Genomic DNA, 27,571 nt, shown 5'->3' on the forward strand with positions numbered 1-27,571 from the left:
CTGGCATTCTTATTTACACTGATCTCTCGGGACATACACAGTACAGCAGACAACACCACAAAATGTAGACAGTACATCACAAACACAAACAATAATATCAACAGAACAGTAAATATGTTGTGGAGAACAATAAATACGAAGTACTGGAAAACAAACATGTTAGACCATGCAAAAAGTGCATAGTGCTGATAATAATAATAATAATTGCTTACACTTATATAGCGCTTTTCTAGACACTCCACTCAAAGCGCTTTACAGGTAATGGGGATCCCCTCCACCACCACCAGTGTGCAGCCCCACCTGGATGATGCGACGGCAGCCAGAGTGCGCCAGAACGCTCACCACACATCAGATATCAGTGGGAAGGAGAGCAGAGTAATGTAGCCAATTCATAGAGGGGGATTATTAGGAGGCCATGATGGGAAATTTGGCCAGGATGCCGGGGTTACACCCCTACTCTTTTCGAAAAACGCCCTGGGATTTTTAATGACCACAGAGAGTCAGGACCTCGGTTTTACGTCTCATCCGAAGGACGGCCCCTGTTTACAGTATAGTGTCCCCGTCACTATACTGGGGCATTAGGAAACACATGGACTGCAGGGTGAGCGCCCCCTGCTGGCCCCACTAACACCTCTTCCAGCAGTTTCATATAGCAGGGTATTGACTGGAGCAGCTCGAGTGAAGGGCTTTGCTCAAGGTTACAACAGCAGTGTCCCACCAGGGGTCCCCCGGGTCCCCCCACCCTGCAGTCCTCCGTGCTGCCCCCTGTGTCCTTTAAACACCAGCGCACAAACAGCCCCATCTTTCTTTCCCCTTCCTCCGCCGCCAGGGCACAGGGTATGTGAAATTTCCGTGTGCGAAGGTGGTCTGGCCCGGCCTGGCCCGGCCCAGTTCGGAAACCACAGCTGGAGCCTCCCGCACCTGAGCCAGCCCGTGGCTTGTGGCCGCCTTCCCGAGGGGGGAGAGCTGCCTGCCCCCCCCCGCTGCACACCTGGGGCCGCGCCAGATGCGCTGTTCTCCCGGGTCACGGCCCAGAGAGGGACCGCCGTGCTCTGTCCCCCTGGGTTAGCGGCACTGCTCCCCAGACATACAGGCCTGGTGTGATGCAGTGGTGTCTCCTACCTGTCGGCCATCAGGAGCCGAGCATGTGGAGTGCAGCGGGGGTGCCGCTGACCCGCTGACAAGGGCAGACCCCCTGTGATGTTAAAAAATTTGATCAAAAGAATCTCCAAGCTTGAGAGAAATTCCAGGCCCGATAAGCGAGTCCAGGACGTGACAGGTTTGTGCAGAAAAGGACATTTCACTCGCAGAGAAACAGACACTTTGTACATTTGCAAAACACCGAGTGCATGCAGAGGGTTTCATCTTTTGCAGCAGGTCTCCTCAGCAGACATTCCAAGTAAATTAATTTGGTGGTTATCACTCTGCAGTTATGTTAATGCCGTGCAGTAGAATGTGCTGTTTTAAAACAAATCGCATTACCCGCTGTTGTCAGCTGTTGGACTGGACGGAGCTCAGTCCTGGAGTTTCCAAAGCGTCAGTGATTGATGTTCATATGGAGCACCCCAACATTTTTAATCAAGTGCAAAATCATACCGCGGCCGGCTGCCGAGCAGCACTTTATATCAGAAATGAAATAAAATAAAGTGGGTTAGATACCTCCACGCACAACGGGAAAGGGATACCGCGAGCATGATAAATGAGACACCAAAAGTGAGCGGGTTTTTGTCTCTGAGCGCTCTGAATAAGAGACGCTCTCTGGCGAGCCTTTGTGCTGCAGCTCTTGTATACGTGCTCTAAAAACATAAAGACACAAGAATGATGTCAAACTAGAGGAGGCCATTTCACCCATGTGACATGTTTAGTAGTAGCTAATTGATCCACCGATCAGTTGTTGTTTTTTTTAAAGAGGCCAGGGTGTCGGCTTCAACAATATGGCCAGATAGCTCGTTCCTGTCCCTCACAACCGTTTGTGTAAAGAGCTGTCTGTGGGGAATTTCTTTTTTAGAAAGATAAAATACGGCTAATAATTATGTTCAGCCATCCATAACGTGTGTAGTAATTGTTTTCAGCCTCCCCCTATCAAAGTTAAGCCGATTTGTATTTTTTGACGCTCATCAAAGACATGATGACATTTAAAAAGAGAGACAAGGCCATGATGCCACTGGAGTGGCCCTGTGTGGCACGTGTGCCTGCTCTAAGGGAGAGACGTCGGCGTCAAACAGGACTGTCTCTTCATCAGTGCAAGTGAGCACAGAGCTATAAATAGCCTCATTGAGGGAGCTTCCTGACTGCGGCGCTGTGCTGAATTCGAATTGATGAACGCCCTGACTTTAGCTGTGCGCTGAAGGACGAGCTCACGGAGACTAATTAGCATACCTCTCCATCAGGCAACAGGCTGCGCTGGTCATTAAAACCCAGGAGGTGTGGCGGTGACAGAGGATTCCTCCTCACTGCGCCGCCTTTTCCAGATCCCTGTTACTTTTCTTCGTTTTTGTCTCGACCTCAGATTTGCAATCGAGTATTTTTTTCAAAGTGGAAAGAATGTGCTTATAAGGCGTGCTGTGTTATTGTTAATGAACCAGGGGACACAGGTGGAAACTATATGGAAGTGCAGAACAGGAGGCACTTCTTTACACAAAGGGTGGTGGGAGGGTGGAACAGGCCAATACCCTAGCTTCATTCAATAAACAGCTGGATGAGATCCTCAGATCAGTTAGCCAATAACTTTCAAACAAGTAGAAATGTTTGTTCATGTTTAGTGTGCAATTAAAGCTTATTCCATTCATTTTAAAAAGAAGGGAAAGTCGCGATTATCATATAACCAGATAAATAAGATGTTCTGTGATCCACAACAACACGGCAGAATAAATACAAAAGTTCAAAATGCATCTTTCTCAGCTATCAAAGCAAATGACAAACAGAGACCCCTTAAAGGGAAAAGGGCATGGAGAAAAGCGAACTGTAAGTGGATGTTTCCCATCTAGGCTAAGTGCTCCTCCACTCTACCCTGATAGTAAAGCTTGCTTGTCTGAAACACTCTTCACAACCTGAAACCAGTAAGATGCATTATCAGACTCACTTCTGGGCTCCGTGCTTCTATTGCTGGGGAATAAAATGGCAACAGAATACAACTGGATTTTAGGTGCGCAGATATCACAGCCAGTTCTGTGTAGGCAGAAAAAAAAATAGCCTCAATACCAGTTATATAACCTGTTAAAAAACTTAGTAGATGCTTAATTTTTTATGAATTATTTCCCACCAGCATGCAGTTAATCAGGAATTAATATTTCAGGTTAATTAAATTAACAGCCTTCCCTTCTCTGACATCTGGTGTGGCTCTATGCCCAAGGCTTTGGATGGCTTGGATATCTGTGTATCACCACTGCACTGCTCACTGTTATCTCTGAGGTTAGGTGCATCGGGGGAAATTGCATTTATTCCCTCCCATTTGAGCTTCCTGGGCCCTCTCCCCTGACACTCCATTCCAGAGCGTTGACCACGAATCGGCCTCCTCCATGATTACAGTCTTTGTGTAAGAAAGACAGCAGACCCTACTCTGACAGAAGCTGTGTTAATGGAGTCACATTGAGGGGAACGAGGGGCCATGCGGTCTGCTCATTGATCAAGGAATCCCACGGGCTTGAAGGAGTGTCATTCCTGCTCTTACTGTATGTTAAGATCAGGGTGGCAGCTGCACCTTCTACTGAGCGCATCTATAGAAAATGCTGCATCGTGAATAGAGGGGAGTTTTCTGTGAACTGCTGTAAGAGGTTTTACAGTTTACTGCAACTTCTTATTTTCTGAACAGGCCTCGTAATGACTTAATGAACAGGGAAATAAGGTAAGCTTTAGCTGGAATATGGGCACTTTATCTTAATTTCTTTTAATCTTTTCTGATGAATTGTTGGTGCTGTTGATGGGATTTTTTCCCTTGCCTCTTCAGATTTCAAAGGCGAGAACATTATCTTCTCCAAAGAGAGGGAAATCTAACTGCTGTGCTCCTCCAGTCACAGCTCAGATTAATTGTCCTTCAATGTAATTCTCTCCCTCAGAGCCCCTGGGTCATTCTTAATAAATGACATTCATGTTCTTCACATTTCAGTCTTTACAGAAATAGTTTGTATGTACCTTTGTACTGTGATGGTGTCCTTTGTACTGTGATGGTGTCCTTTATAATATTTTAGAATTTTAGACACACTACTCTCACACACTCACACTATACTCACACACATGCACACAGCCACACTACACTCACACACACATGCACACACCCACCCTATACTCACACACACATGCACACACCCACCCTATACTCACACACATGCACACAGCAACACTACACTCACACACATACACACACCCACACTACACCCAGTTTATACTCACACACATGCACACAGCCACACAACAATCACGCACACATGCACACAGCCCCATTACGATCACACTATACTCACACACACTACACACATCTACACTACACTCACACAGGTGCACACAGCCACATGCTACACTCACACACTACACATACCCACAGTACTCTCCACACATGCTGCACCACCCCCACACACCACTCTCTGGCCCAGACTGTCCCTCACCTGACAGTGGAAAAACCCACTGAATAGCTTTGGGTTCTAGCAGACCCAGCTGTGGAAAAGAGCTTTCCAACACATGCAGGAGCGGAGGCACTGTCCTGCAGCAAGGGAACCTCAGCGCTCCGCACGGAGAGGCTGTGTTCTTCTGAAACAGTCCCTGAAGCCGTCACGAGGAGATCAGCCTGGCAGAAGGCTCCTCAGCTACAGTGCCTCCGTAATCACTGGAGACTGTGGCCATGTCTGTGCCGTGACAAGGCTGGCATTCTTCTCCGAAAGCAGAGTCTTCCCACGAGTCATCGGAGAGTCAGAGGCACCTTTCATTCTGTGTAGTGTGGAAAGTCACGTACAGGACAGTGCATTCTCTCTTTAGCCCACTAGCAGGCCCGTCAGAAAAACGCATTGCGGCCTAGGCATGCTATCACTGGTGATAAATGGCTATGTTACAAACTGGACCTCGGCTCTCTCCTGCACGCTCCTGTGCTCCGCCGGCGTGCTGCAGGAGGGGGCCTCAGGCGAGGAAGAAGTGAACCCCAGCAGGGCGTGTGGGAGATGTGAAACGGAGTGTCAGCTGAGTGCTCAGGGGGTGCGAGTTATCATTCTTTTGCCCACAAAGCATTTAATTCCACCCATACAGAGTTCATACTGTATCCGCACTGTATATATGCTTCCATAAATCATATAATTTAATCATCATCCGCAGGGGAAAGGAGTCTGTCTAGCTCTCTCCTCACCTGGCACTTCAGTAATGGGATCCTCGCATTGCTGAATGGGAAATGGACCCATTTCCATTCAAGATGGGCAATTTCCCAGTATGCAACAACCTCCACCATAAAAACAAAAAAAGCAGCATTTTCCTGTCCATTTTTGTAACATGTTTTCACTTGGCATTTACAATAGAGCTTAGCCCTTGAAGCACTCTAACACTCGGATGAAAAACAACGTTTGAAGCCGGTAGCCAGCCTTCCACTGAGCAGAGGCTTGTTTTTTCAAAACAGGTTTTAAACTATTCTTTACATTTCTGTCTCTGAAGATCCGTCCCCAGAGCCCCGGCCAGTTCCCGAGGCGCCCTGGGTCTCGGCAGCTGCCTGTTTCGGCCAGCCTTCAGTGTTGGTAATCACCCCCGGGAGAGCCTGCACATCTCTATTCAATCAGCATCTTCTATGTCTAATTAATTTTTAAATGCCACACTGCATGCTCAAAAGCTCTCTCCCTGTTAGTTGAGATTAAACGCACAGTACTGCACTTCTGTTGAGACACAGAATCAGTTTGAGCCGGGCGGCCCTGAGCCACAGGGGACTGCTGGGAGTAAACTCGCAGGTTGGCTTATTTATATGACCCTTCCGTGCTCTGAAGTAATAGCTATAAAATCAACCAGTGTTTTGTAGGTGTTCATTAGTAGTTCGCATATGGCCAGGAAAAGTGCTTTTAAAAATACAGGATAATTTACCTGAGCATTTTCTATAGTTATTTCATTACAGGACCCTAGCAACTTTTCTGTTTTAAAGCCTATTGCTTGTTTGCAACGCATGAAATTGGTTATGCTTAATGAAATCTGAATAGTCTGTCTCATTTTAGACTGGCTGAAGGCTTGCTCTCATTTTTCCTGATATAGTTTTTCCTTGTTTATTTCCCAGCCTTTTCTGCTTTTCTGTTTTCTCTCTCATTAGTTGTTAAAATTGTACTTGAAGCACATCATTATTGTTGTAATTTTTCTCATGCATAAAATCAGGCTCTTCGCAAACAGCGATTTGCTGACAAATTGCAGCTGATTGTGTTTGTGATGCATACGCAGAGAGTATCAGTATCGACATCTGCAGCTGGTGTGGGGATGCAATAACTAAGCCTCTTCCTCCTGGTGGGATGATAGCGATAAACAGAGAGAAGAATTAAAGGCTCTTTTGTTTCATAAAATCAAGAGAGTTTTCAGGGATCATCAGTCAGATGGCAAAAAAAATTAACTTCCATCTGTGTTTCCCATTGAACACAAAACCATTCTATTCTGTATATGCCTCCCCCAAGGAAATTCAGATTCTGTTGGCCTTTTATTAAGAGGGACCCCTAGGATGCAGCGAACAGTGGCAGTAAATTGCTATGATTAAATTTTGTTACAGCACAGCAGTATCTGTGGGGAATGTAGGTTTGAACGAGCACACATGCATCCAAGCATGTTTTACTTGGATTGAACAGTTTCGGTCAATTTGCTTGGGATTACTTGGATAGCGTTTTTTGCAGAACAGATACCTTCCAAAGACTTGAAATAACATTAAAATTAAAAGCACCTTTGCGGGAAGTTAATATTTCTTGGAGAAGTCGCACAGCTTGTGACGGGGATTTCGAGGTGAAACTCTTGCATGCTAAATGGGATGGGCAGCATTCTTTAGCCACAAGTGTGATTGTCGAACTGTAAACTGACATTCATGTTGCTCACGAAACAGTATCTTGAGCACGCTTCATAAAAACTATTAGCATTTATAATAAGTTATTAGAAGAATGTTGCCAAAATCATATCCTTCATGTTGGTTTCCAGCAAAGAATCCCCAGCAATATGTTTTCAGTGCAAATGCTAAATACTGTATTTTCCTGTTTAATTCTGACCAGAGAAAAAGTAAGCATCACAGGGTTCAATTTAGAAAGGTCAGACACAAAAGAATCTCAAACATACTTTCTCTGTCCCATCTTCTTTATCAGGAAGTCATTTCCACATTTAGTTGGTGACATGCGTGTCTGCCGGTGTAGACTGTCTCTCCTAGGACATTGCTGTCTGTTACAGATTGATCTTTGTGTTCATCTGGCAAAGACCAAAAAACTTCCCTCCTACAGATGTCCCAGGTTGTCTGGCTGTTAGAATCACACTGTTCTGAGCCAGCTGGAGCCAACTGATGCACTATATCTGCATGGTTTAGACCACAATTAGTCCAAGTCTCCATTAAAAAAAACAAACAAAAACAATACCAACAGTTTGTAAAGTTTGTAAAGAAACATGGTGAATTCATAGTGGTGTAATAAGTATGTAACTACTGAGTGATAATATGGTATCACACTGGGGTTTAACAGGGTTAGTGCCAACTTCTGTTGTTGTTTTGTTGTAATCAGGGTAGAAAACAATAGCACAGTAGTCACACAGTTATTCTGTTACACTATATTGTGCTAATAATTATATTTCACTAGGTAAATACCAGTAGATTTTGCTTCTTTGTGCTGCAAATGCATGGTTGTTATGCACTGTGTAATAATGTGGTACCAATAGCATTAAGTAGCCACATCTAATTGCACCTTCCTGTTTTAATCTGTCACTCGATCAGTGGTGAAGGTAGATCAGCTAACATGATATTAATGACAGCATAATCATTGGTGTTGAAATGGAAAACATCCAACACTAAGTGGCCAGTATTTATGCCTGGGCTGAAATGACAATGACAGTGTAGGCTGACTGCCGTGGGCATTTCAAGACATGTTAATAATGATGGTTTTAAATGCTCCACCATTTTTATTGATAAACAAGTTCTCCTCGGGCGCCTTCGCTGTTTTAACTTTGCTTGGTATTACTGATGCCGTGTGCGTTTTCTCTCTCTGCCAGGCTCCTCGGATGGGCACTTTCATGGGCGTTTACCTGCCCTGCCTGCAGAACATCTTCGGCGTGATCCTGTTCCTGCGGCTGACCTGGGTGGTGGGCGTTGGTGGGGTGATGGAGTCCTTCATCATCGTCTTCATGTGCTGCTCCACTGTGAGTACCCTCTCGTCTCACAGGTCCTCTCAGAGTACACTTGTACAGGCACCCTCCCTCTGAGCGTCCCACACTCCTCCTTCTGTAGACTTTTTAATAGGAAACCTAGAAACTGCTTTGAAACTGCTTTGCTCGCCCTTGGACTGCATTGAAGGATTCTACAGTGAAGGCTCACATGCAGTATAAAGAAAGAGGATAAACAAGCTTGTTAATCCCACTAATCTTGCGCTTTTGTGCCAAATGTGATGCTGGGAGGCTCATTAAGTGCCCTGATATATAAACTAAGACCTTTTGATGTCCTATTTGTCCAGTATGCATATTTGGGTGATATGCAGGAATCACTGAAAACATTCAACTTATTCTCTGTAGCAATTCCTCCTCTGAAGCATTAGGGGAAACCTTTGTATACCTTTCTATAGTATACTAGAGACGTAAGTCACTTCAGACTAATACATTCGGACCTCCACTAATATATTCGGATATACACACTGTAAGTAGTGTCGTGGGACCAACATGTAGGTACTTTTCCCCCTGGATCAGACTTTCCCAACCAGTTCCACACCGAGTGATCGGTGACACGGTGCTATAGGATGTGCCATCCTCCAAATAAGAAGTGTACCTAAGGTCATGACTACTTGGTCATTAAATATAACACTGTTTGTAAGGCTAGGAGTATTAACACTACTCTGCTGGCTGTCATCTACTCTCACACTAAACAATCTTCGACCTCCCTAAGCGATTTCTCACTCCTCCCCCTGATCCTTGGGGGGTGGGGGTTGTGGGTGATTAGGTGATCACCTAATGGCTGACACATGTCACCTAGGTGGAGGTGAGAGGCAGGCAGTGGGAGATGAAGTAGGCCCCCGCGACACAGAAAGCACGTTTGGGATCCTTCAGGATGAAGATGAAAAGAATCCAGATCATAAATGCAGATCCTGTATTCATATAGTGACAACTTGTATAAGATGTCCGCGCTTGCAGTGGCATTGCTCATCTGCTGCAGACACACTGGAAACATGCCGTGACTTTGTATCTTGAGAACACAAAATCCAAAGACTGTCCCACCACCACTAAAGCTCAGATAGGCTCTGGGCCTTTTCCACCTGCATGTGATTTATTTGTATTTATGGTTCCTGCAGTTACTGTCTTTCTAATACAGCCTCTTGACAGATATTCAGTTTCCTGTCAAGGACAGTGCAGATCGGTCCCCTGAGTGCTCTGAGAGATAGGGAAATAATTGATTGGACAGAGTGGAGAAGACTATCATTGGAAATTAGTTTAACCACTCACCAGTCATCTCATCTCAGAGCTTGTGAAATGCCTGTTTGTGTGTTTAGCCCATGAAGTGTTTCAGCAGAACAGAATATATTAGCCAGTTTGATTTTTTTTTTTACAATTTATGTCATTCTTAAATGGATTTCAGGCTGCCTCTCTGAAAGCCATAAACACTGAGCAGGTCTAAGAGTGCAAAGATATAAACGGGCGTTTGCTATGCAAGCAAGTTACTGACAGAATTGGAGAGGAAGAAGACAGCAGCCTTTTCATCAGAGGTTTTGTTAACATCTAACAAAGGGGCTGCCTCACGCATCACCGTAAAAACCTCCAGCACGCAGAATCAGGCATCGCCTCCTTGCAGACCCCTCAGCAAAGGAAAGGCTGTATCAGGGACGAATGCATTAGGAATGTCCCCCGGAGCTCCTGAGCTTCTGGGTGCATGCGTGTGGGTGGGCGTGTTTGCGTGTTTGCGTGTTTGCATGTGTACTTGTTCGCGCTCATTGACGAGTCGGCTCCCTCTGCTGGAGAGTGGAGGAGGCTTTATAAATAGCGGGCCTCCCACTGCTCCGCTGAAGTCAGGGCTCCTTCGCCTGCCGTTCCTCTGCTCAACACAGTCCCATTAACCTGCGGCGGGGCCGGGCGGCTTCATCCGACACCAGTTTCACAAATGGAAAAGAGTGCTGGCCGCAGGTTCTGCGCTGGTGCCAGTGGGTCGAAGTAGGAGGATCAAAATTGCTCTTTCCTAGACCCCTTGGTGACTAGAGTGCCTAGGCATGATGTAAATTTCATTTTGAGTTGCACATTTAATAGTTAATGAAAACGGCAAGAGTTTGGATCTGAGGAGTGGGGCAGTGATGCACTGCTGGTGAAAGCCTTCTTTTCTTCAGGTCGTTCCATTCTCCCCTGCGGGGAGCAGAGTGGAGTGGCCTGTCATCCCTCTCCTCCCCACCTACCCCCTCCCCTTCTGCACCACATGGTTTAGCCCCGACCCCCCTGGGCAGCCGGCTCTGAGATCAGCCTGGCAGTGAGAAGTACCGGGGTTCTTACATAACACAGCCCAGCTTGGCACACAGAGAGCAGTGGGAAGATCAGAGGGCTAAAAATAAATTAGCCTCCGAAACACCAGATCTGTTCAAGGAACGCGTAAAACAGAAAAAACGTCTGAAAGAGAAAGGTTTACCCTCTCTTTTAATTCCTTTTATTGCGGACTGAAGCCATTAGCAAAGTTCTGCTGAAGAAGGTTAAACTGTTGCTCTCTCCACAGCGCAGCAGCCTTTGTGCCAAAATGGGTCTATTGTGCCTGAAGGATTTAACCCCCTTGTTTCCACAGTGCACAGCTGTCTATCCCCTGGACAGAAATTAAACAGTTTTTTTCAACTGCAAACCCAAAGATCCCTGTGGGATATAAACCTGCCAGAGTCTGACTGCACAGCCTGCTTCTCCTGTCTGATCAGATATTGCGTTTTAAAGTCCCTAATGCAGGGAGAGGTTGTATGACAGCACTTCTGATAAACACACGCAAGTCTGGACTCTATGTGAAAAACTGCATCATCCCCCTCTGTGCAAGGGAAAACTGCAAGGCTACAGCATGTTCTTATCAAGCTCATAAAGATCTGCAAGTCAGTTTCCAGGAACTCCTAAAAGGAGCCTTTATTGGCTGATGCCGTGTGTATGGCAACCGAGCCTCTGAATTTAGACTCCAAGGAGCAAACCAGAAGGAACCCAGGAGAGGCAGCCGAGCAGGGAAACAGGATGGCCAGCACCCCACCCAGTTCATACAGTTTGTGCAATTTTCAAAGCCCTTTGCTGTTACTCTGCCCTCCAGCTAGGAAAAAGGGGAGATGATTTTGCATTCCTGCTGCAGTTCGGGCTGCACTGGAGCGTGTTTATAACTGAACCGACCCTGTCAGGAGGTCTATAGAAAACAGCATGGCTTTCCAATGAAGAGCGACAGGCACCTTGCTATCCTGCTACAATTACAGGAGGAATCACCTCGGCACTACAACAGGGCCTGACACTAGAGTAGTTTAACGTAGTTTGCTTGCCTCATTAATGATTTATCGCAATGATCATGTCTGGTTAAGTAATGACATTTGTTTCATTAAATATTCAAACCTTATTGGCATTTGGATCTTCCTTAAATAACAGCACATGAACCAGACAGATGGATGGAGAGATGAGATTTTATGCTTTTGAATTTTGTCATCCAATATTTGCTATTCTGTCATTTTCTTGATTTGGGGGGAAAAGGAGGAGAAGTGCACGTGGTTCCTGAAGCTTTCCAGCGTGGCAACGGGCACATGGGAAGGGTGAGAGAAGGCGCAGGGAGGAGAGACGAGCAGAGGCAGGGGATGTGGAGGGAAGAAGGAGGGAGGGGGAGAGGCCCCGCGGGTGGAGCTGGAAGACCGCAGGACGAGCGAGGCGCAGCGGAGACGGAGGCAGGGTGAAACACTGATCGATGGAGGTGGGGACAGCCTGTAGAGGCAAAGGGAAGAGGAGAACCAGAGAGGATGAGAACAGGAGAGAGAGGGAGACTGAAACAGCCATACAGCAGAGCAGGGGGGGAAACGGACACGAGGGTTTTTCAACTCGCCCAGGACAGAGCCGTGTGTCATCCCCGACGTGCCGGAGAGGCAGTGTTGCACACTGTTATGCAAGACATTCTACTGAGGAAAAAAACCTAAATAAATAACAATAAATGCATGGTTTATTGGAGCGCTGCTGTCAAGGGTAAGACAATGTTGTTCCTAGTAGAAGAGCTAGAGGGGTAAAAAGACACATTTCCGCAGCAGTGGACAATAAAGTATCTCTGTTTCTCTCGTTTGGTACCTTTATATGTTCATGTTTAGCCAGGACACCGGGGTTAACAGTCCTACTCCTGTAAACAGTGGCATTGGATTTCACTGTATTCCATACAAGAGGAGTGCCGCCTACTGCTCCACCGGCGCTCATTACAACTGCAGCCTGTTTTTCCCCACATGTCTGTTCTCCCTGTACTGACCAGACCAGTAAAGCTGCTCTCAGTACAGAGCTGCATGTCTGCCAGAAATGTAGCACTGTACTTTCTTATGCAAGATATTCAGCTGTTTTGTTTTGTTTTTTCAATGTTGCTATATATGCATGAAAATGCAGCACTACTGTATATATTTATATAACACTTTGTTTTCACCCAAGGGATTCCTAATGGAAGACACAGTCAGAAAATGCAGTCTCAATGTTTTCAATTCTCAAAAACCATGTTTTTTATATTTAAATACATATTTAATACAGAAATCCACACGGCAGTACAGCCTCAGAAATTGCGTACGGAGGCACTGAACCAGGCAAAAGCACTTTGGCTCAGTCACTTGTACGCTTTCAGAAACATTTTCCACCAGAGCTTTTCTCACCTTTCTGCACAGAAGTTGAATATATCTTCTGGCAGATTAATGCTTCTGGATGTACGTCCCTTCAGTTTTTAAATAAACGTCAACCGTGAGGTGAACAACACTGTGTCTCTCAGAACCCTTTAATCAAGAGAACAGTTTCAGATTGTCGTATGGCACACATTCTAAAGGGCTTTCCTTAGAGGTTACAAAGACAAATATCTCTCTATAAGAAATGCAGCTAACTAAATAGCAGCGATTTCAATATATAGGTTTTGTCCAATGCGGTTCATTGACAGTACATGCACTGAAACCCGATTGCAAGGTGGAGACCTGCCTCCACTGCAGTGGACTCTGACTGTCTCTTCACCGTTGAACTCATACAGTAACATCCCACTTAACCACCCACAAATGCAGGAACTCAGCTGGAGAAAAATAATTGCTTGCAATTAAATAAATGTTCAGTGTCATGTAAAGAGTTGTATATCTGTCAAAATTCTGTGCAGTACAAAGGATCCTTCTTCAATCGCTAACAGCCACACCCATGAGGGTGTCCTTCCCCATTTTAGTGAATTAAACCCTGTGCTGCCACCTTCACATAAGCCAGTGTGTGCCCTAGCCTGCCACTGCTGTTTCTGCTATCTCAGACCCCCTGGGCAGCTTGTCCTGTCCTCTCACAGCTAATATACAGATCGATCAGTACGGTGACATCTATCTCTTGACCTTCCGCGGCACGCTGCTCTGAAGACAGTTCACTACCAGAGTTGGTTATTTTTATCCCTGTCCTCAGACGCCTTGCAGAAGATTGTTCTTGGTCCCCCTCCAGTGATGAAGGATTGCGCTTGCCCAGGCCTGCTTAACTTGAGGAATGAAAAAGGCTGCTGGCACAACTCCTGTTCCACCCCCTGCCCTCCCAATAAGGCCTCCAATCTCTCTGTATCAATGGCAGCCAACGTGCTTCTTCACTAGATTATCCAGAATGGGGCTGTGATGGGTGATTGGTGTGAGAGTACTGCAAAAGGCGAACCTTTAGTAAACACAAAAAAAGGGTCATACTGAGAGTTTTTCTCTATAATTTTCAAGGCTTCAGTAAACCCCAGTCTGGGTGAATGTGTATCATTGTTAATGATGCTAATAAATACCAATCTCTGTATGCTTTTTTCTTATTCACCCTCCTCTGAAAGGTTTGCTCGTAAGATGCCTACTGCATCCCTGAGTATCCTTGGAAACAGTCTCTACATCACAAGCACACTTCATTAGAATAGCTGGCAGGATAACAGTGGGCCCTTCAATCGAACCAGTGTGACCCTGGTTAAGAGACAGGGCTTACAGAATACCTTCCAGCTTAATTTAGAAATAGTGTGAACCTGCTGAACACATCCCTCAGGAGAGCTGTAATTCTTTCAGCATGGCTACTGAGTGATGTCATCTCACAGCAAGGCTGTGGAGAGTTGTCCTTATGTCAGTGGATTGATATTATTTCTCACTGAGGCTACAGAACAATGCCATGATGTCAGCAGAGCAATGCTATCACTCACTGAGACTATAGAGCAGTGGTGCACAGCTCCAGTCCTGGAGAGGCACTGTCTGCAAGTTTTCCTTCCATTTCTGTTCTTATTGAGCTCATTATTAGCATAATTGAACCAGTTTAACCCTATTGAAATATCAAAATAGTATCTTCAGCTATTTACTATTTAAAGAGACCCAGTCTTGTTGGATTCTGGCCGCAAGGACTGGTGTTCTGTACCTGATGTCATCTCTCACTGAGGTGGTAGAGCGATGTCATTGGGTTTCCAGCGCGATGCTGTCTCTCACTGAGGCATTAGAGCAATGTCATTAGGTTTGCATGGTGATGTCATTGTGTCAACCACACTTGCTTAAAGTCCCTTCAGCTTCAGCTCTAGACTCTCTCAATCAGATAACAAAGCTAAAACAATTACCGTCTTATCTCCCTCCTTCAGAGAGCCCTGCTCACTTCATTAATACCTGATTAGAGAGTAATTCAGAACCAGCAATGGCCGCCTGGCAGGGAGGGTTGTATACAGAGTTAACACTAACCTGATTAGCAACAGCTTAAAATTCCTCACTGCCATTACTCACATCGGAGATCAAATTGAGAAAAAGACTTGCAGTCAAATTGATTCCATCAGTTTGCTCTCTTTCTCTATCTGTTTCTTCCCAGTGGTTCTGACTCTGACTCTCTCACCCTTCCCCAGTAGGTTGAACAACTGGTCCCACATTTAGCAGGTCTCTTGAGCACAGGATGGAGTTGCCCTAGAATTTAAACAAATGAAAGTGTGAGTTAAGCACTTCACCTCTGCTCAACAGTTGTGTTAAAGAGGCAGTTTATCTACTGCTATTTAATAAGGAATCACTCCCTCCCCTCCCAAAAAAAAGCATCAGGATTACTGGTATCTCTGATTGCAAAACAGGCATAGTGACCAACTGACCGATATTTCCTGTTTACTGTGCTATGTGATGAAGTGACACTCCTCATCTTCCCAGGGGTGCAGGACAGTTTTTCCCCTCTCCTGCGCAGCAGACTGGATGCCAGACTAGTCGGTTCCTCTACTGCGGCTTCATCTTCCTTCTTCTGCCCCTCTCTCCACCTGCACTCACTCTCGCGCTCCACCTGCTCTCTCTGGTGCTCGCCGCCCTCCTGCTCTCTCTGTCGATGGACTGGCCGGGGCTGCTTCCCTGGGCTTTCGCTTCAGAACGTGCCGGCCGGGCTGCCCTGGTTGTCCAGTGTCGCCTCCCACCCCTGCAGGAATGGGGCAGAGCCGCCGGCCGAGCAGCAGAGACGCCCTGTGGAAGTTCAGAACCGTTTCAAGTGACTGCAGACAGAGTTGCGCAGAATCTCGTGTCGCCTGCTCAGCTGTAAATAGTTTCAAAGCTTGTTTTTCTTTTTCTGAAATATGATGTTGTGGGTTTTTTTAGCTCTCGGTGGTTTGACAATGGATTGTAATGCTCAGCAGTCACAGAGGCTTGGACTGTTCGCCAGGGTATTGACCGCATTACTGGGCAGCTCGTTCCAGACCCCCACAGCCCTTCCCACGACGAAGTGCTTCCTGTTCGCAGCTGTATTTCACCTCCCCCCTTGTTTCCACCTGCATCCTCTGGCTCATACTTCTCTGTTTATTCTGAAGGAGTCCCCCGGGTGACCCTATCAGTGAACTACTGTTTTTAAAAATAAGTAAATACTAATAAATTGAATTTAAAAATTGTATCAGGTTCCTTTTTAGTCTTCTCTGTTGGATTGTAAAAAGGTTCCTTTTTTAGTAACATGGTGACCAAAATGATACACAATATTCTGTGAGGTCAGTGTAAAGAACAGAGGTCTTACTAGTGTGATACAGTATATGCTTGTGACGTGACAAACCCTTGATTTACATTCGAGAGTTTTCTCCAGCAGAGGATCACAATGAAGACTTTCATCCATCCGAAGTGCTGATCTGTTCGTTTTCCCTTCCATTTTCAGACCATGCTGACCGCTATCTCCATGAGCGCCATTGCTACTAACGGAGTCGTGCCAGGTGAGCCTGTCCCCAAGTCACCACCTGTGTGCTGAGGAAGAGGAGAGACAGAGGGGCCTGTGTGCTGAGGAAGAGGAGAGACAGAGGGTCCTGTGTGCTGAGGAAGAGTAGATACAGAGGGGCCTGTGTGCTGAGGAAGAGGAGAGACAGAGTCCTGTGTGCTGAGGAAGAGTAGATACAGAGGATCCTGTGTGCTGAGGAAGAGTAGATACAGAGTCCTGTGTGCTGAGGAAGAGTAGAGACAGAGGGTCCTATGTACTGAGGAAGAGTAGAGACACAGGGTCTTGTGTGCTGAGGAAGAGTAGATAAAGTCCTGTGTGCTGAGGAAGAGTAGAGACAGAGGGTCCTATGTGCTGAGGAAGAGTAGAGACAGAGGGTCCTGTGTCCTGAGGAAGAGTAGATAAAGAGGGTCTTTTGTGCTGAGGAAGAGTAGAGACAGAGGGTCATGTACACTGAGCAGTATTTAAATACGTAAACAAAACAAGTCTGGAGTGCTTTTGCGTCATTAAAAACTAGTTCTCATCTTTTGAACAGATGGGTGGGGGGAGTCAGTAATCAGCCGGGACCCTGTACTACATTTTGGGTTCCGGATTTCCTCTCCCTGAGGCGAGGGGAATTAGGAGCAAAGGGTGTCCACTGTGGGACGGTCCCGTACAGTGTCAGTCCCGCTGTGCGGACAGATCCGAGCGGAGACGGCGGAGAGTTCCGTTTGGGTCATTTCTTGAAAAAAAGACGGTCGCAGCTGGGCAGGAACAAAACTGAGACCCGTCGAGACAGGTCCCATCCGGCTTGGCAAAGAGGGGGGTCGATTAACCTGAACAATTAGGAATCGGTAGGATTGAAAGGCAGAAGACGGGGTCGAGCCCCGAGAGGAGGCGGGCTTCAGACATCCCTGGAGCAGCTGGCTGAAATTGTAAAGGCTGCAGTGTTTGCGCTCAGAAAGTCCGGGACGTTAAGGAGCAAAGGACACTGCTTGCTTGTCCAGTGTTGCGGGCGTAGTTTGGGTTAAAGGGGGATTTTACCTCAGCGCTCCAGGCACAGGTGTGAAAGCTTAGAGACGGACACTTTAAAGCACAACGATTTACTGAGCTACCTGTGTAAGAAAACGGGACGACAGACTCCTAGAACAGATTTCATAAGCATGTATTTTGGGAAAACTCAAAAGCTGAGGGGAAGTCAATTTAGACTGCATTGCGGTATTCAAACTCTCCCCGTCTCCTCTTGTATCTCACGCGTTAACCTGTTTACGCTGGCACAGAGGAAACAAAGTCGTTTTGTTTTCAAGCAGCCGCGATTTCTGCCAAGATTCATCGCCGTGAAGACAAATCACATTCACTTGTTTAATTGCTATTTTCAGTTGAACGCGGATCGTGGGTTTTTCGCCCTTTCTCGCATTATTTGGAGATGCGGAACACTTCGGAAATCGTTCGACTGGTTTCGCGACTCCACGAGCCCTCTCAGTTCCCAGTTTCTATATTAATGAAATAATCGTCCCTCGCCTGCAAGATTGCCGCGCGCGGCTTAATGAGCTCCGGTGTTAATGAGCACGACTGCGCAGTTAATTAACACCAAGATCAGTTGATAAACGGCAGTAATTGTGTTGGTTGGAGAGAGAAAAAAAAAACAGAAAAATGTTAAAGAGAATTACAGATGGAATTGGTAGGGAATGTCGGTGAGGGTATGATAGATCGAGGTGGGGAGGTTAGCCGAGGTGCTGTAATTATATTAGACTGAAGAAAGGCCAGATCACACATCGATTTCTGAACCAAGTCCCCTGTGAAGCGCGCAGCGGTTTCCTGGCGTGACTGTCTATGGCTGTGCAGACCTCACCAGTGTCTGGGTTTCTCAGTACTGTAGCTACATAACGACAGTGAGGCACGGAAAAGGCCATTTGAGGATTTTTTGCATCTACAAAACGGAATTTCAAAATCCAGATTCGCATATTATTTACATAACACGCGTTTTCCATCATCGCAGATGTGATGCGTTTTTATTTCCTAGACTGTGTGGTTATATTATTATTACTAATAGTAAATAAATAAATGATTCTGCTGAGGAGCGTGCTAGATTCTGCCCAATCAGAGTCATGTAGAAGAAGGCAGCCAATCAAAGTGGGAGAAAGCAGTGCAAGGGGCGGGGTTATGAGAGTAAAGCTGTAAAGTGACGTCACCCCCCCCCCGTATTTTTCTAATGGAAGCAAAATTTCAGGCGATCGTTGTGCTTTTTCCCCACAAAGAACAAATCTTATTACGTAAGAGACCGAATGGGAAACTCTTATAACACAACGAGTGGTATTGCAAGGTGACGACTGATTTTAAAATCTCTTCTGTCTCACCTTAATGGTCAACCTCGCATGTTTTATCTCCCTGTGAAGTTACAGTTTTCACATGTTCATCTTCTCAGGACGTCCAATGTCCTCACGTGTATTTTTAAAAATAAAAATGCACCTTGCATTAATCCCGAGTCTGCCCATGTTGGCAATGGTCACGGTATGAAAGAACATCAATAAACAAATTTAGAGTAGAAAGCGGTACGAAATTTCATGGTTTGAAATTTGACTTCATGGAATTTCAGTCAGAGCTACAGAACGACACGACTCCTGCGCCCCCCCTGCTGGTGCGGCGGTGCAGGTGCGCAGCCCTGCGGCCGCTGGCTTCAGAGGTGTCAGCCAGGGGCTCATGGGGGGTTCTGCCCTTGTCCTCTCTGTGTGAACAGCGGGCGGCTCGTACTACATGATCTCGCGCTCCCTGGGGCCTGAGTTCGGGGGCGCCGTGGGGCTCTGCTTCTACCTGGGGACCACCTTCGCTGGGGCCATGTACATCCTGGGCTGTATCGAGATCCTGCTGGTGAGGCCTGCTTCTCTCCCCACTCCTCTAAGACACCCCTGTCTTCTCTCTCTGCCCTTCCCTGTCCTTTTCCCCCACCCTGTTTTCAGTTGTTTTTATATACCTCTCCCTCCTCTTGCCTTAATCCTTTCTTTCCCTCTCTTCTCTTCCTTCCCTCCTCTCCTCTGCAGCTTCTCTTCTTTCTGCTGTCTCTCTCGCTCGTCCCCTTTGTTTTTCTCCTCTCTTCTTCCAGCGCGCTCCCTGTCTCTCGTGCTCAGCTGCACGAGGGAGGGTAATTATGTTAATTCCGCATTAAAGAGCGAGGGAGAGAGACTGGGGAAAAACAGCATTTGGCTGGGGTAATGAGATGAGACCAGCTATAAATGTGCTTTGTTTGGATTTTATTAATGGTTTTAATTACAAACAGCAACATTTTTCTTGAGGAGTGAAAGCTCTTCACAGCCAGCCGAGCACAGACGTACCCCTAGCTGGTACAGGTCCTGGATTAGATCTGTTTTTTTGGGCCTGCATGGGACTGGCGTGGGTCTGGAAGGTGCCATCGGCTATTGACTCGCACCATGGTTCCCCAGGTGGGGAACATTATGTCCAGCATTGCCAGGGCTGGGTGACGTTGGTCACTTGTGTGGCTGTGCTGTGTTCCTGAGAGCTGCCTCAGCCTGCCATCTGGTGACACACAAGAGGCTGGACAGAAGCTTTCCTGAATGCAGAAAGGTTTAAGGCTTTAGCATTTATTCAGCTGTTTGTATACCAGTAACACACGGTAGCAATAGGGGGAATAATTATTCATACATATCAATGGCCTGTACATCACAATGTGCTGAGGGTCATGACTGTATTAACTAGTGAGGAGGTGCTGTGATTGCAGATAAACTGTAAGGGATGAGTCCTTCTCCCCCAAGATTATTGGACTGTTGGCAGGAATTGCTTCAGATTTTTAAGCGCTTCTTAATACAGATGTCCAGTGACATCATCCATTGCAGTTATCAAGCCCTCCCCCTTAGGAAAAGGAACAGCACGTTGACTCTTCTCTATATACAACATCTCTCTCCTCCCTGTCCCTTCTGTCCCTCCTCTACCTCTCTCTAACGGTGCCGCCCCTTCTTCCCACAGACCTACATCGTGCCCCAGGCAGCTGTGTTCAAGATGGAAGGTCTGGAGGGGACAGATGCAGAGGAGGCCCTGCTCAACAACATGCGGGTGTACGGCACCTGCGTGCTGTCCCTCATGGCGCTGGTGGTGTTCGTGGGGGTGAAGTACGTCAACAAGCTGGCCCTGGTCTTCCTGGCCTGCGTCATCCTCTCCATCCTCGCCGTGTACGCTGGCGTCATCAAGACCGCCTTTGACCCCCCAGAATTCCCGTGAGTGACCTCTCGGGCAGGGTTACAGTCTGAGCACTGGCACCGGGTCGGGATCGGTTTGAGCTGTTTCAGACTTTTGCAGACTCTTAGGTACTAACAAATAAGTAGGAAGTGCTGGGGATGTTCACTGTTTCAGTGCTTGTTTCCTTGCTTTTGCGTTGGATTAGCATATACTTAGCATATAGGATTAGCATATGATAAAGTCATTCGCAAACCAGGAGCTGCCACGTTTAGCAAAAACTACCAACATGCATGTATATCACTGTGCAGAAGTCTTGGACGGTCGACATTGTTCTGCTCTTTTCACTCAGTGTTGTTCTTCTTTATGTACAAACACAATTTGCATAAGTGATCATTTAGCCATTCCAGCTAAGAGTTGAACCTGCTAGAACTTTTAGGACAAATAAGAACCATTTTAGCTTTAAGGATGTGTAGAGAGGAACAAATTATGTAAATAACAATGAACCTGACAATGACTCATTTCGTATATATGAATGGTATATATGATGGCCTAGTGACTGAAGCACTTCATAGTGCCTATTTTTTTACAGTTTGTCTTGCATTGTTGTTATTTCTGAGTTTCAGAAGTGCCCTAGAAATTATTAATGTATTAATGTTTGCTGAAGGTTTCTTCTCACCCAGGCTCATCTGCATTAATGACACGGTTGTTCTGATAGAAAACACTCGTGGAGTCTTTGAGTAACCTGATAACACTCCTGACATGCTCATCACAGGCTCCTGATGGTGACAGTGCAGTTTTCTGCTTCAGATGTTCAGCGATCTCCCTCTCATTTTTCTGCAGGATCTGCGTCCTAGGAAACCGCACGCTGATCACGAAGGGCTTTGATGTGTGTGCCAAGGTGATCGAGCGTGACAACGGCACCTTCACCACCAAGCTGTGGCAGATGTTCTGCGACTCGGACCTGCTCAACGCCACCTGCGACGACTACTTCGTCAACAACAACGTCACCGAGATCCAGGGCATCCCCGGGGTGGCCAGTGGCATCATCACAGGTGACCGTCCCCCACACAAGCTCAGTGCAGCCTGGGAAACCTGGGCCTGCAGCCCTCAACACAGGCCTGTGGTATGCCCACAGACCATCATCCTGTTCCCCCTCCCTCCATCTCCCTCCTTTCCCTGTCTCACTCTCTCTCTTTCTCTCTGTGGCAGAGAACTTGTGGAGCAACTACCTGGAGAAGGGGGTGATAATCGAGAAGGAGGGAGAGCCCTCTTTTGTGAACGAGGACGCGCCCATCACCATGACCAACCGCTACGTCCTGGCCGACATGACCAGTTTCTTCACCCTGCTGGTGGGAATCTACTTTCCCTCTGTCACAGGTGGGTGGGAGCCCGAGATGGAGAGGCCAGAGAGGCGAGCTGATCGTGAAACACGGGGAGTGATGGACCTCGTATTGCTGCATGATATGATGACACACACAGTGCTGTATGTCTTAGCTTCTGCGTCAGTACGAAATCATCTCAGAAAGTACCGCTGTCTTTTTCTCTCCAAATATCTCTGCTTGCTTTCTTTGTCCAGTACACGCCTGAAGAAGCTGCAGAGATAAAGTGTGATGTATCCTATTTTTTTTATTAATTCTCATCTTGGAATCGGTGTCTCCTTGTTCCTCACTGGGCAGAGAGATCCTGTCTGTGTGTGGCTCTGGGAGACTAGACTCCTTTCTGCCTACAATAAGGATGTAAGAGATATACGTGACATTTTCTGTTTTGATCCAGAAATCCTTTCATTTTGTCGCAAGCACATTTGCAGTGTTAATTTAATCCCTCGCTAGTCAAAGCTTTGTTAAAATCTTTATGAGACTTCTGCGTCCCAGGACACTTACTAGCCTCTTGTGGCCTATCACTCATCATCACTACCGTCAAAACATGCACACTCACACACGAACACGTTTCCATTTAAATCGCGTTTCTCTCTCCTCCTCGGAGCTATTCCAATCTCTCAGCTTTCTTTCTGCACTGGCACCACCACTGCGTAATTAATTTTTAATTACATTTTCGCTGTTGCTGCTGATGAAAGGTGGCAACAGTGAGGATCCATTAGATTAGCACCCTCTGAGGTGTCAGTGGGAAGTGAGAAATGGGATAGGATTGGAATTGAGCAAGCAAACACACACGCGCGCGCGCGCACGTGCGCCGGCGTGCACGCACACACTAAAAAGCTGTCGGATACATCGGATCCTGTTCTAGGCGTCGGATACATGCGTGGGATTCTCCATTTGGACAAATGTCCTCGCACACCGGCGAATACTCGTGCCGTCCTGCAAACCCACCGATGACTGAAGAAGACCCACGCATATTCACACCCCCTCTTTAATAGTCACAAACAAGCTACCCTGATCCTGATGTCACAATAGAGGGGAAGGCCGGGCCCCACTGAGGGATGTTTGACACCCCCCTAGGACCCCCCTAGACACCCCATCCAGAAAATAAAGGAGTAAGACACGACGAGGCCCTCCTTGAAACGCAGGAAGAACTCCGTCGAGTCCTACCCCCCCCCCCTCTCCCCTGGAGATCCAGATCAAGACCACCCCTCCCTTCCGAAAATCAAATTAACCATGACAGGCCCCCCCCCTGCTCAGATGACGTACCGGCCAATGCGTGACGCAGCAGAGCAGCAGTCATCGATCCAGAGGCACAAGGCCTCTGTGTGGTGGACCTGCAGGATGCGGATAAAAAGAGCCAAGTAAGGGGCTGGAGCCTAGAGCCAGGCTGGTGGGAGGCAAATGGGCCACAAGGAGGCTTAGGTGCAGAAGGAAGATGGATGTTCCTCTGACCCCGGTGCGGTGTGTTTCAGGAATCATGGCTGGCTCCAACCGATCCGGTGATCTGCGAGATGCCCAGAAGTCCATCCCTGTCGGGACCATCATGGCCATCACCACCACCTCACTTGTGTGTATCCTTCCGGGACCAGCCCACGGGGCCCGCGGACCGGGCTCTCTCCACTGTTTCCCCTTTCAGGCACTGGAGGCGCACAGATGAGTCCAGAGCAGTGCCGGCTGGAATTAACAGATGTGCGCTGATGTCTTCCACCACACACAGACACATCAGCAATCCTCCTGTCTGATCAGGAGGGCAGAGCCCTGCCCTGGATCACTGTACAAACCCCAGAGGCGCAGTGCACACCACCGAAAACTGAACAAAGACACCAAGAGACACCAAACGGTTTTCTTTTAATAATAATGCATTTTATTGAAAGTGCACTTTCCATAAGTCGATCTGAAAGCGCAGAGTTATGTATTGACGAAGAAACGGAATGTTTTTTTAAATGCAGGTGCAACGTTTTTAGCCATACCAGCCTTCCCCAGGTAGCAGTGCCTTTAGATCATTATCAGGGAGGCGGGTTCGACGCCGTTACGCAGCTGTTTTGTTTGTTCCAGGTGTTCGTTTGAACTCCTAAGCTGCTAGCCATGTGGTCAAAGCCGACCTTGGCTCCTTCGAAGAAAGCAGCTAGATGCGATCCTGTAGTCAGTGAGACACGAGAAACCAGACCAGCCAACAGCAAACAGATGAGCTGAATGGCCTCCTGTCGTGAGAAAGCCTCCCTGTGTGCTTGAAGAGCACTGCTGTACCAGCAGAGATGGGGCAGCAGCGCTGTGGCCTGCGCCTCCGTTCCGCTCCGTCACAGACAGGAGGGAAGCAAGAGGGTCTTGGTTCCGATCTGTCCTTCGCACGAGGCAGGAAACCGGCAGTAAGACTGGGCAGAGGCAGATCCTGGTGTAGATTTCATCCTGCAGTCTCTTCAGAACAAAAGCCTCTGCTAAGAGGCTAATTATTATTATTACCCTAATTATGAGAAAGGGGATAATTTTTTCTCCGACGTCGTTCGCACGTGGAACACCGGGCCCTGGGTGTGCTGTCTTGCCGACTCTCAGCCTTCTTTAACTGCCTGCACAGACATGTCCAGCATCGTGCTGTTCGGAGCCTGCATCGAGGGCGTGGTGCTGCGGGACAAGTAAGTGCCCGGGCGTGTCCCTCTCAGCTTCTGCTTTCATAGCCGCATTCCTCGACTGTTTTCCCTGTGGGGTAGCCCGGCACGCGCGCAGCTCGTTTCGAGCCCCCAGCTGTTCTTGCACCCACCCTTGTGCTGCGACCGCGGCAGCAGGTCCTGCAGGATGGGGACCGGTACGTGCCGTCCTCAGGGGCCTGCTCGGGACATGGCCGCCCACTGTTGTCCACACAGCTCCCACGGGCCCCAGGCGACGGGGGTCCACCTTGCAGGGAGAGCTCAGGGTGCCCTGGTCAGCAGAAGTGCTCCAGCGGCCCTTGTCCGAGAGCACGTCACCTGCCCGGATATTCCCATCCCTGCCGGCCAGTGGCATAGCCCTGGCACAGTCAGTCCTGGCTGCGCCGCTCGGGAAATCTCTCTCGGTTCCGTCCGTAGCTCCAAGAAATCTGGACAGGGAAGTTGACAGCGCCAGTGCTCCTGAGGGAGACTTGCGGCTGTTAATCCCCTCATCACCTGCGAGCACCACGTCAACTGTGGATATTATTACCTTTATACCTGTAATAAAGGCACAGTTGTCGGGCCTCTTTAAATTTCATGATGCCACAGGCAATAACAAAGCATAATAAAAACAAAAACAGATAGTGGGACCTTCCTGATACAGCGCTCTTGTGCAATGACTCTTGAATCGACATTAGCACGATACTACAAGATACCAGGTGCCGACACGCTAGGAGTGATCTAAACCCGGGTGACTTTTCCTCACTGCCTGCGACGTCAGCTAGGTTGTGACAGTGCCGGACATCGCTGGCAACAGAGGTGCCGGAACCTCTCCACCCGCGAGGTGGAAGAGGACTGAGCAGGAGCTCACTCTTGCTTGCAGGTTTGGGGAGGCGGTGAATGGGAACCTGGTGATCGGCACGCTGGCCTGGCCCTCCCCCTGGGTGATCGTGATCGGCTCCTTCTTCTCCACCTGCGGGGCGGGGCTGCAGAGTCTGACGGGGGCGCCACGCCTCCTACAGGCCATCTCGCGCGACGGCATCGTCCCCTTCCTCCGGGTCAGTTGGGTCGTCTCGGCTGCCTGTCTGTGTGCGTGTTTCTCTGTTAACGAAACAGACGATAGAGCATCCCTAGCGAACCGAAGCGCCGCGCCATCGCCTGGTCAGCCTGCCTCTCCCATGAGCCAGAACAGGCACAGGAGCACACAAACACATTCACAGAAGCAGCCTCCGGCTTTCATTCCAATCCAGCTGGAAATGACTTATTTAAATCATCCCCTTAGTATATTCACTGGTGAAAAAATAAGCATTTTTACTATGGTTTTAGTGAGCAACTTATTAACATACCTATAAAAATCCTGTTTCCCTAGTTACTTTGTTAACACATTGTAATAATGTTAGTTATACCAGTATATCCCATTATAATGATGTTAATTTAGGGAGCATGATGCGGGCTGGATTGGTCATGTCTGCTAACTCTCCTATTATCAATCACACACACAGAGCAGGTGTCCTGGGGGAGCAGAGGAGGTAGTGGGGTCCCCAGGCCTGCGTTCTCTGTGAGAGCGAGGAGCAGTGTCTCCCCGCCGCTGGTCCGGCAGAGCGATTCACGGGCGGGTTTGTCTCCCCGACGTGACCGAAACGGTAGGCGGGGATGGAGCACTGCGGCATCGCCCCGGGTCCACGGGGAATTGCTTTCGGAGCAGGAGTGCGAGCGAGCGAGTGCCTGTCCCACCGGAGCGTCCCCGGGGCTCAGCGCTGCAGCACGGCTCCCAGCTCTGTGTGTCAGCTGGGCGATCACTCCCTCGCCTGCTCCTGGCCGAGTCTCAACCCACATACAAACAGAAGACGTTCAGCAGGATTCTTGTGGAAAGGTCCTGCTGAATAGAAAGGGAAAATATCCTGGTGCTCTTTGCCCAGGGAACAGCTTGCAGGCCTCCTCCTATAGTAAGAATAAAAATATTCCTGGCGTTCTGTGAGCTCCTTCACAAAGCCTGGAACATTTGGAAGAGCTAAAGGGTTTCTGTATGTGCAGGATTTTTCTGCGGGGATCACTTTCTTCAGCAGCCCCCCCCCTTCTTCCTTCTGTGTCCCAATCCCTGTCTCTCACTCCCAGGTGTTTGGCCATGGCAAGGCAAATGGGGAGCCCACCTGGGCCCTCCTCCTGACCGCCTGCATCTGCGAGATCGGCATCCTGATCGCCTCCCTGGACGCCGTCGCCCCCATCCTCTCAATGTAGGTGCACCCCATTGAAGCGTACACCCCCAGAGACACAGAACCTTGTAGCCAATACCAAACACCCCTCACTCTTCACGCATAGGTATGCTGGGTCCTTCTCCCAGGTCTCCTGAGTCAGTCATACAATTATAATTTCTCACAGCCCACCACTTTAGTTTCTTCTTATTCATAAGTTAGATGCTTTACGTTGTGGTTCTCAGCTCTTTCTGCCTCCCCCTTCCTCCCTCTCCCTCCCTCTCTCTCTCTCTCTCTCCCTCCAGGTTCTTCCTGATGTGCTACATGTTTGTCAACCTGGCCTGTGCCCTGCAGACTCTACTCCGGACCCCAAACTGGAGGCCCCGATTCAAATTCTACCACTGGTGAGGGTCCAGTGCCTTGCTTGCACTCCACTCTTGTAGAACCAGCCGTCTGCTGGCGACAGGGAGTCCTAGGTTCTGCCCAGTGCATGCTGAGCCTGTTTCTTGTCTCTGGCAGGGCTCTGTCCTTCCTGGGGATGAGTCTGTGCCTGTCCCTCATGTTCATCTGCTCCTGGTACTACGCCATTGTTGCCATGGTCATCGCCACCTGCATCTACAAGTACATCGAGTACCGTGGGTGAGTGACCGCTGACCTAGAACCTGGAAGACTGCTTATGCACATGACTGCTTGTTTCTAATTATTGTCGACTTCCATC

The 27,571-nt window shown here is 48.0% G+C and overlaps 1 protein-coding gene across 4 annotated transcripts in view; it reads left to right on the forward strand.

Moving 5' to 3' along the window:
- Positions 1 to 27,571, forward strand: part of slc12a5a (solute carrier family 12 member 5a) — a 184,797-nt gene that overhangs the window by 139,764 nt on the left and 17,462 nt on the right. For all 4 annotated transcript variants that reach the window (XM_069179538.1, XM_069179539.1, XM_069179541.1 and 1 more), the window contains 12 exons: positions 8,176 to 8,322; positions 16,441 to 16,495; positions 19,211 to 19,341; positions 20,452 to 20,699; positions 21,502 to 21,713; positions 21,871 to 22,038; positions 23,513 to 23,611; positions 24,613 to 24,670; positions 25,545 to 25,719; positions 26,777 to 26,895; positions 27,159 to 27,257; positions 27,373 to 27,492. In XM_069179538.1, the coding sequence (XP_069035639.1) occupies positions 8,176 to 8,322; positions 16,441 to 16,495; positions 19,211 to 19,341; positions 20,452 to 20,699; positions 21,502 to 21,713; positions 21,871 to 22,038; positions 23,513 to 23,611; positions 24,613 to 24,670; positions 25,545 to 25,719; positions 26,777 to 26,895; positions 27,159 to 27,257; positions 27,373 to 27,492 (1,631 nt within the window). The remainder of the gene's footprint in view (positions 1 to 8,175; positions 8,323 to 16,440; positions 16,496 to 19,210; positions 19,342 to 20,451; positions 20,700 to 21,501; positions 21,714 to 21,870; positions 22,039 to 23,512; positions 23,612 to 24,612; positions 24,671 to 25,544; positions 25,720 to 26,776; positions 26,896 to 27,158; positions 27,258 to 27,372; positions 27,493 to 27,571) is intronic.

The sequence above is a fragment of the Lepisosteus oculatus genome, chromosome 16 (genome assembly GCF_040954835.1).
Source record: "Lepisosteus oculatus isolate fLepOcu1 chromosome 16, fLepOcu1.hap2, whole genome shotgun sequence".
Classification (NCBI taxonomy): domain Eukaryota; kingdom Metazoa; phylum Chordata; class Actinopteri; order Semionotiformes; family Lepisosteidae; genus Lepisosteus; species Lepisosteus oculatus.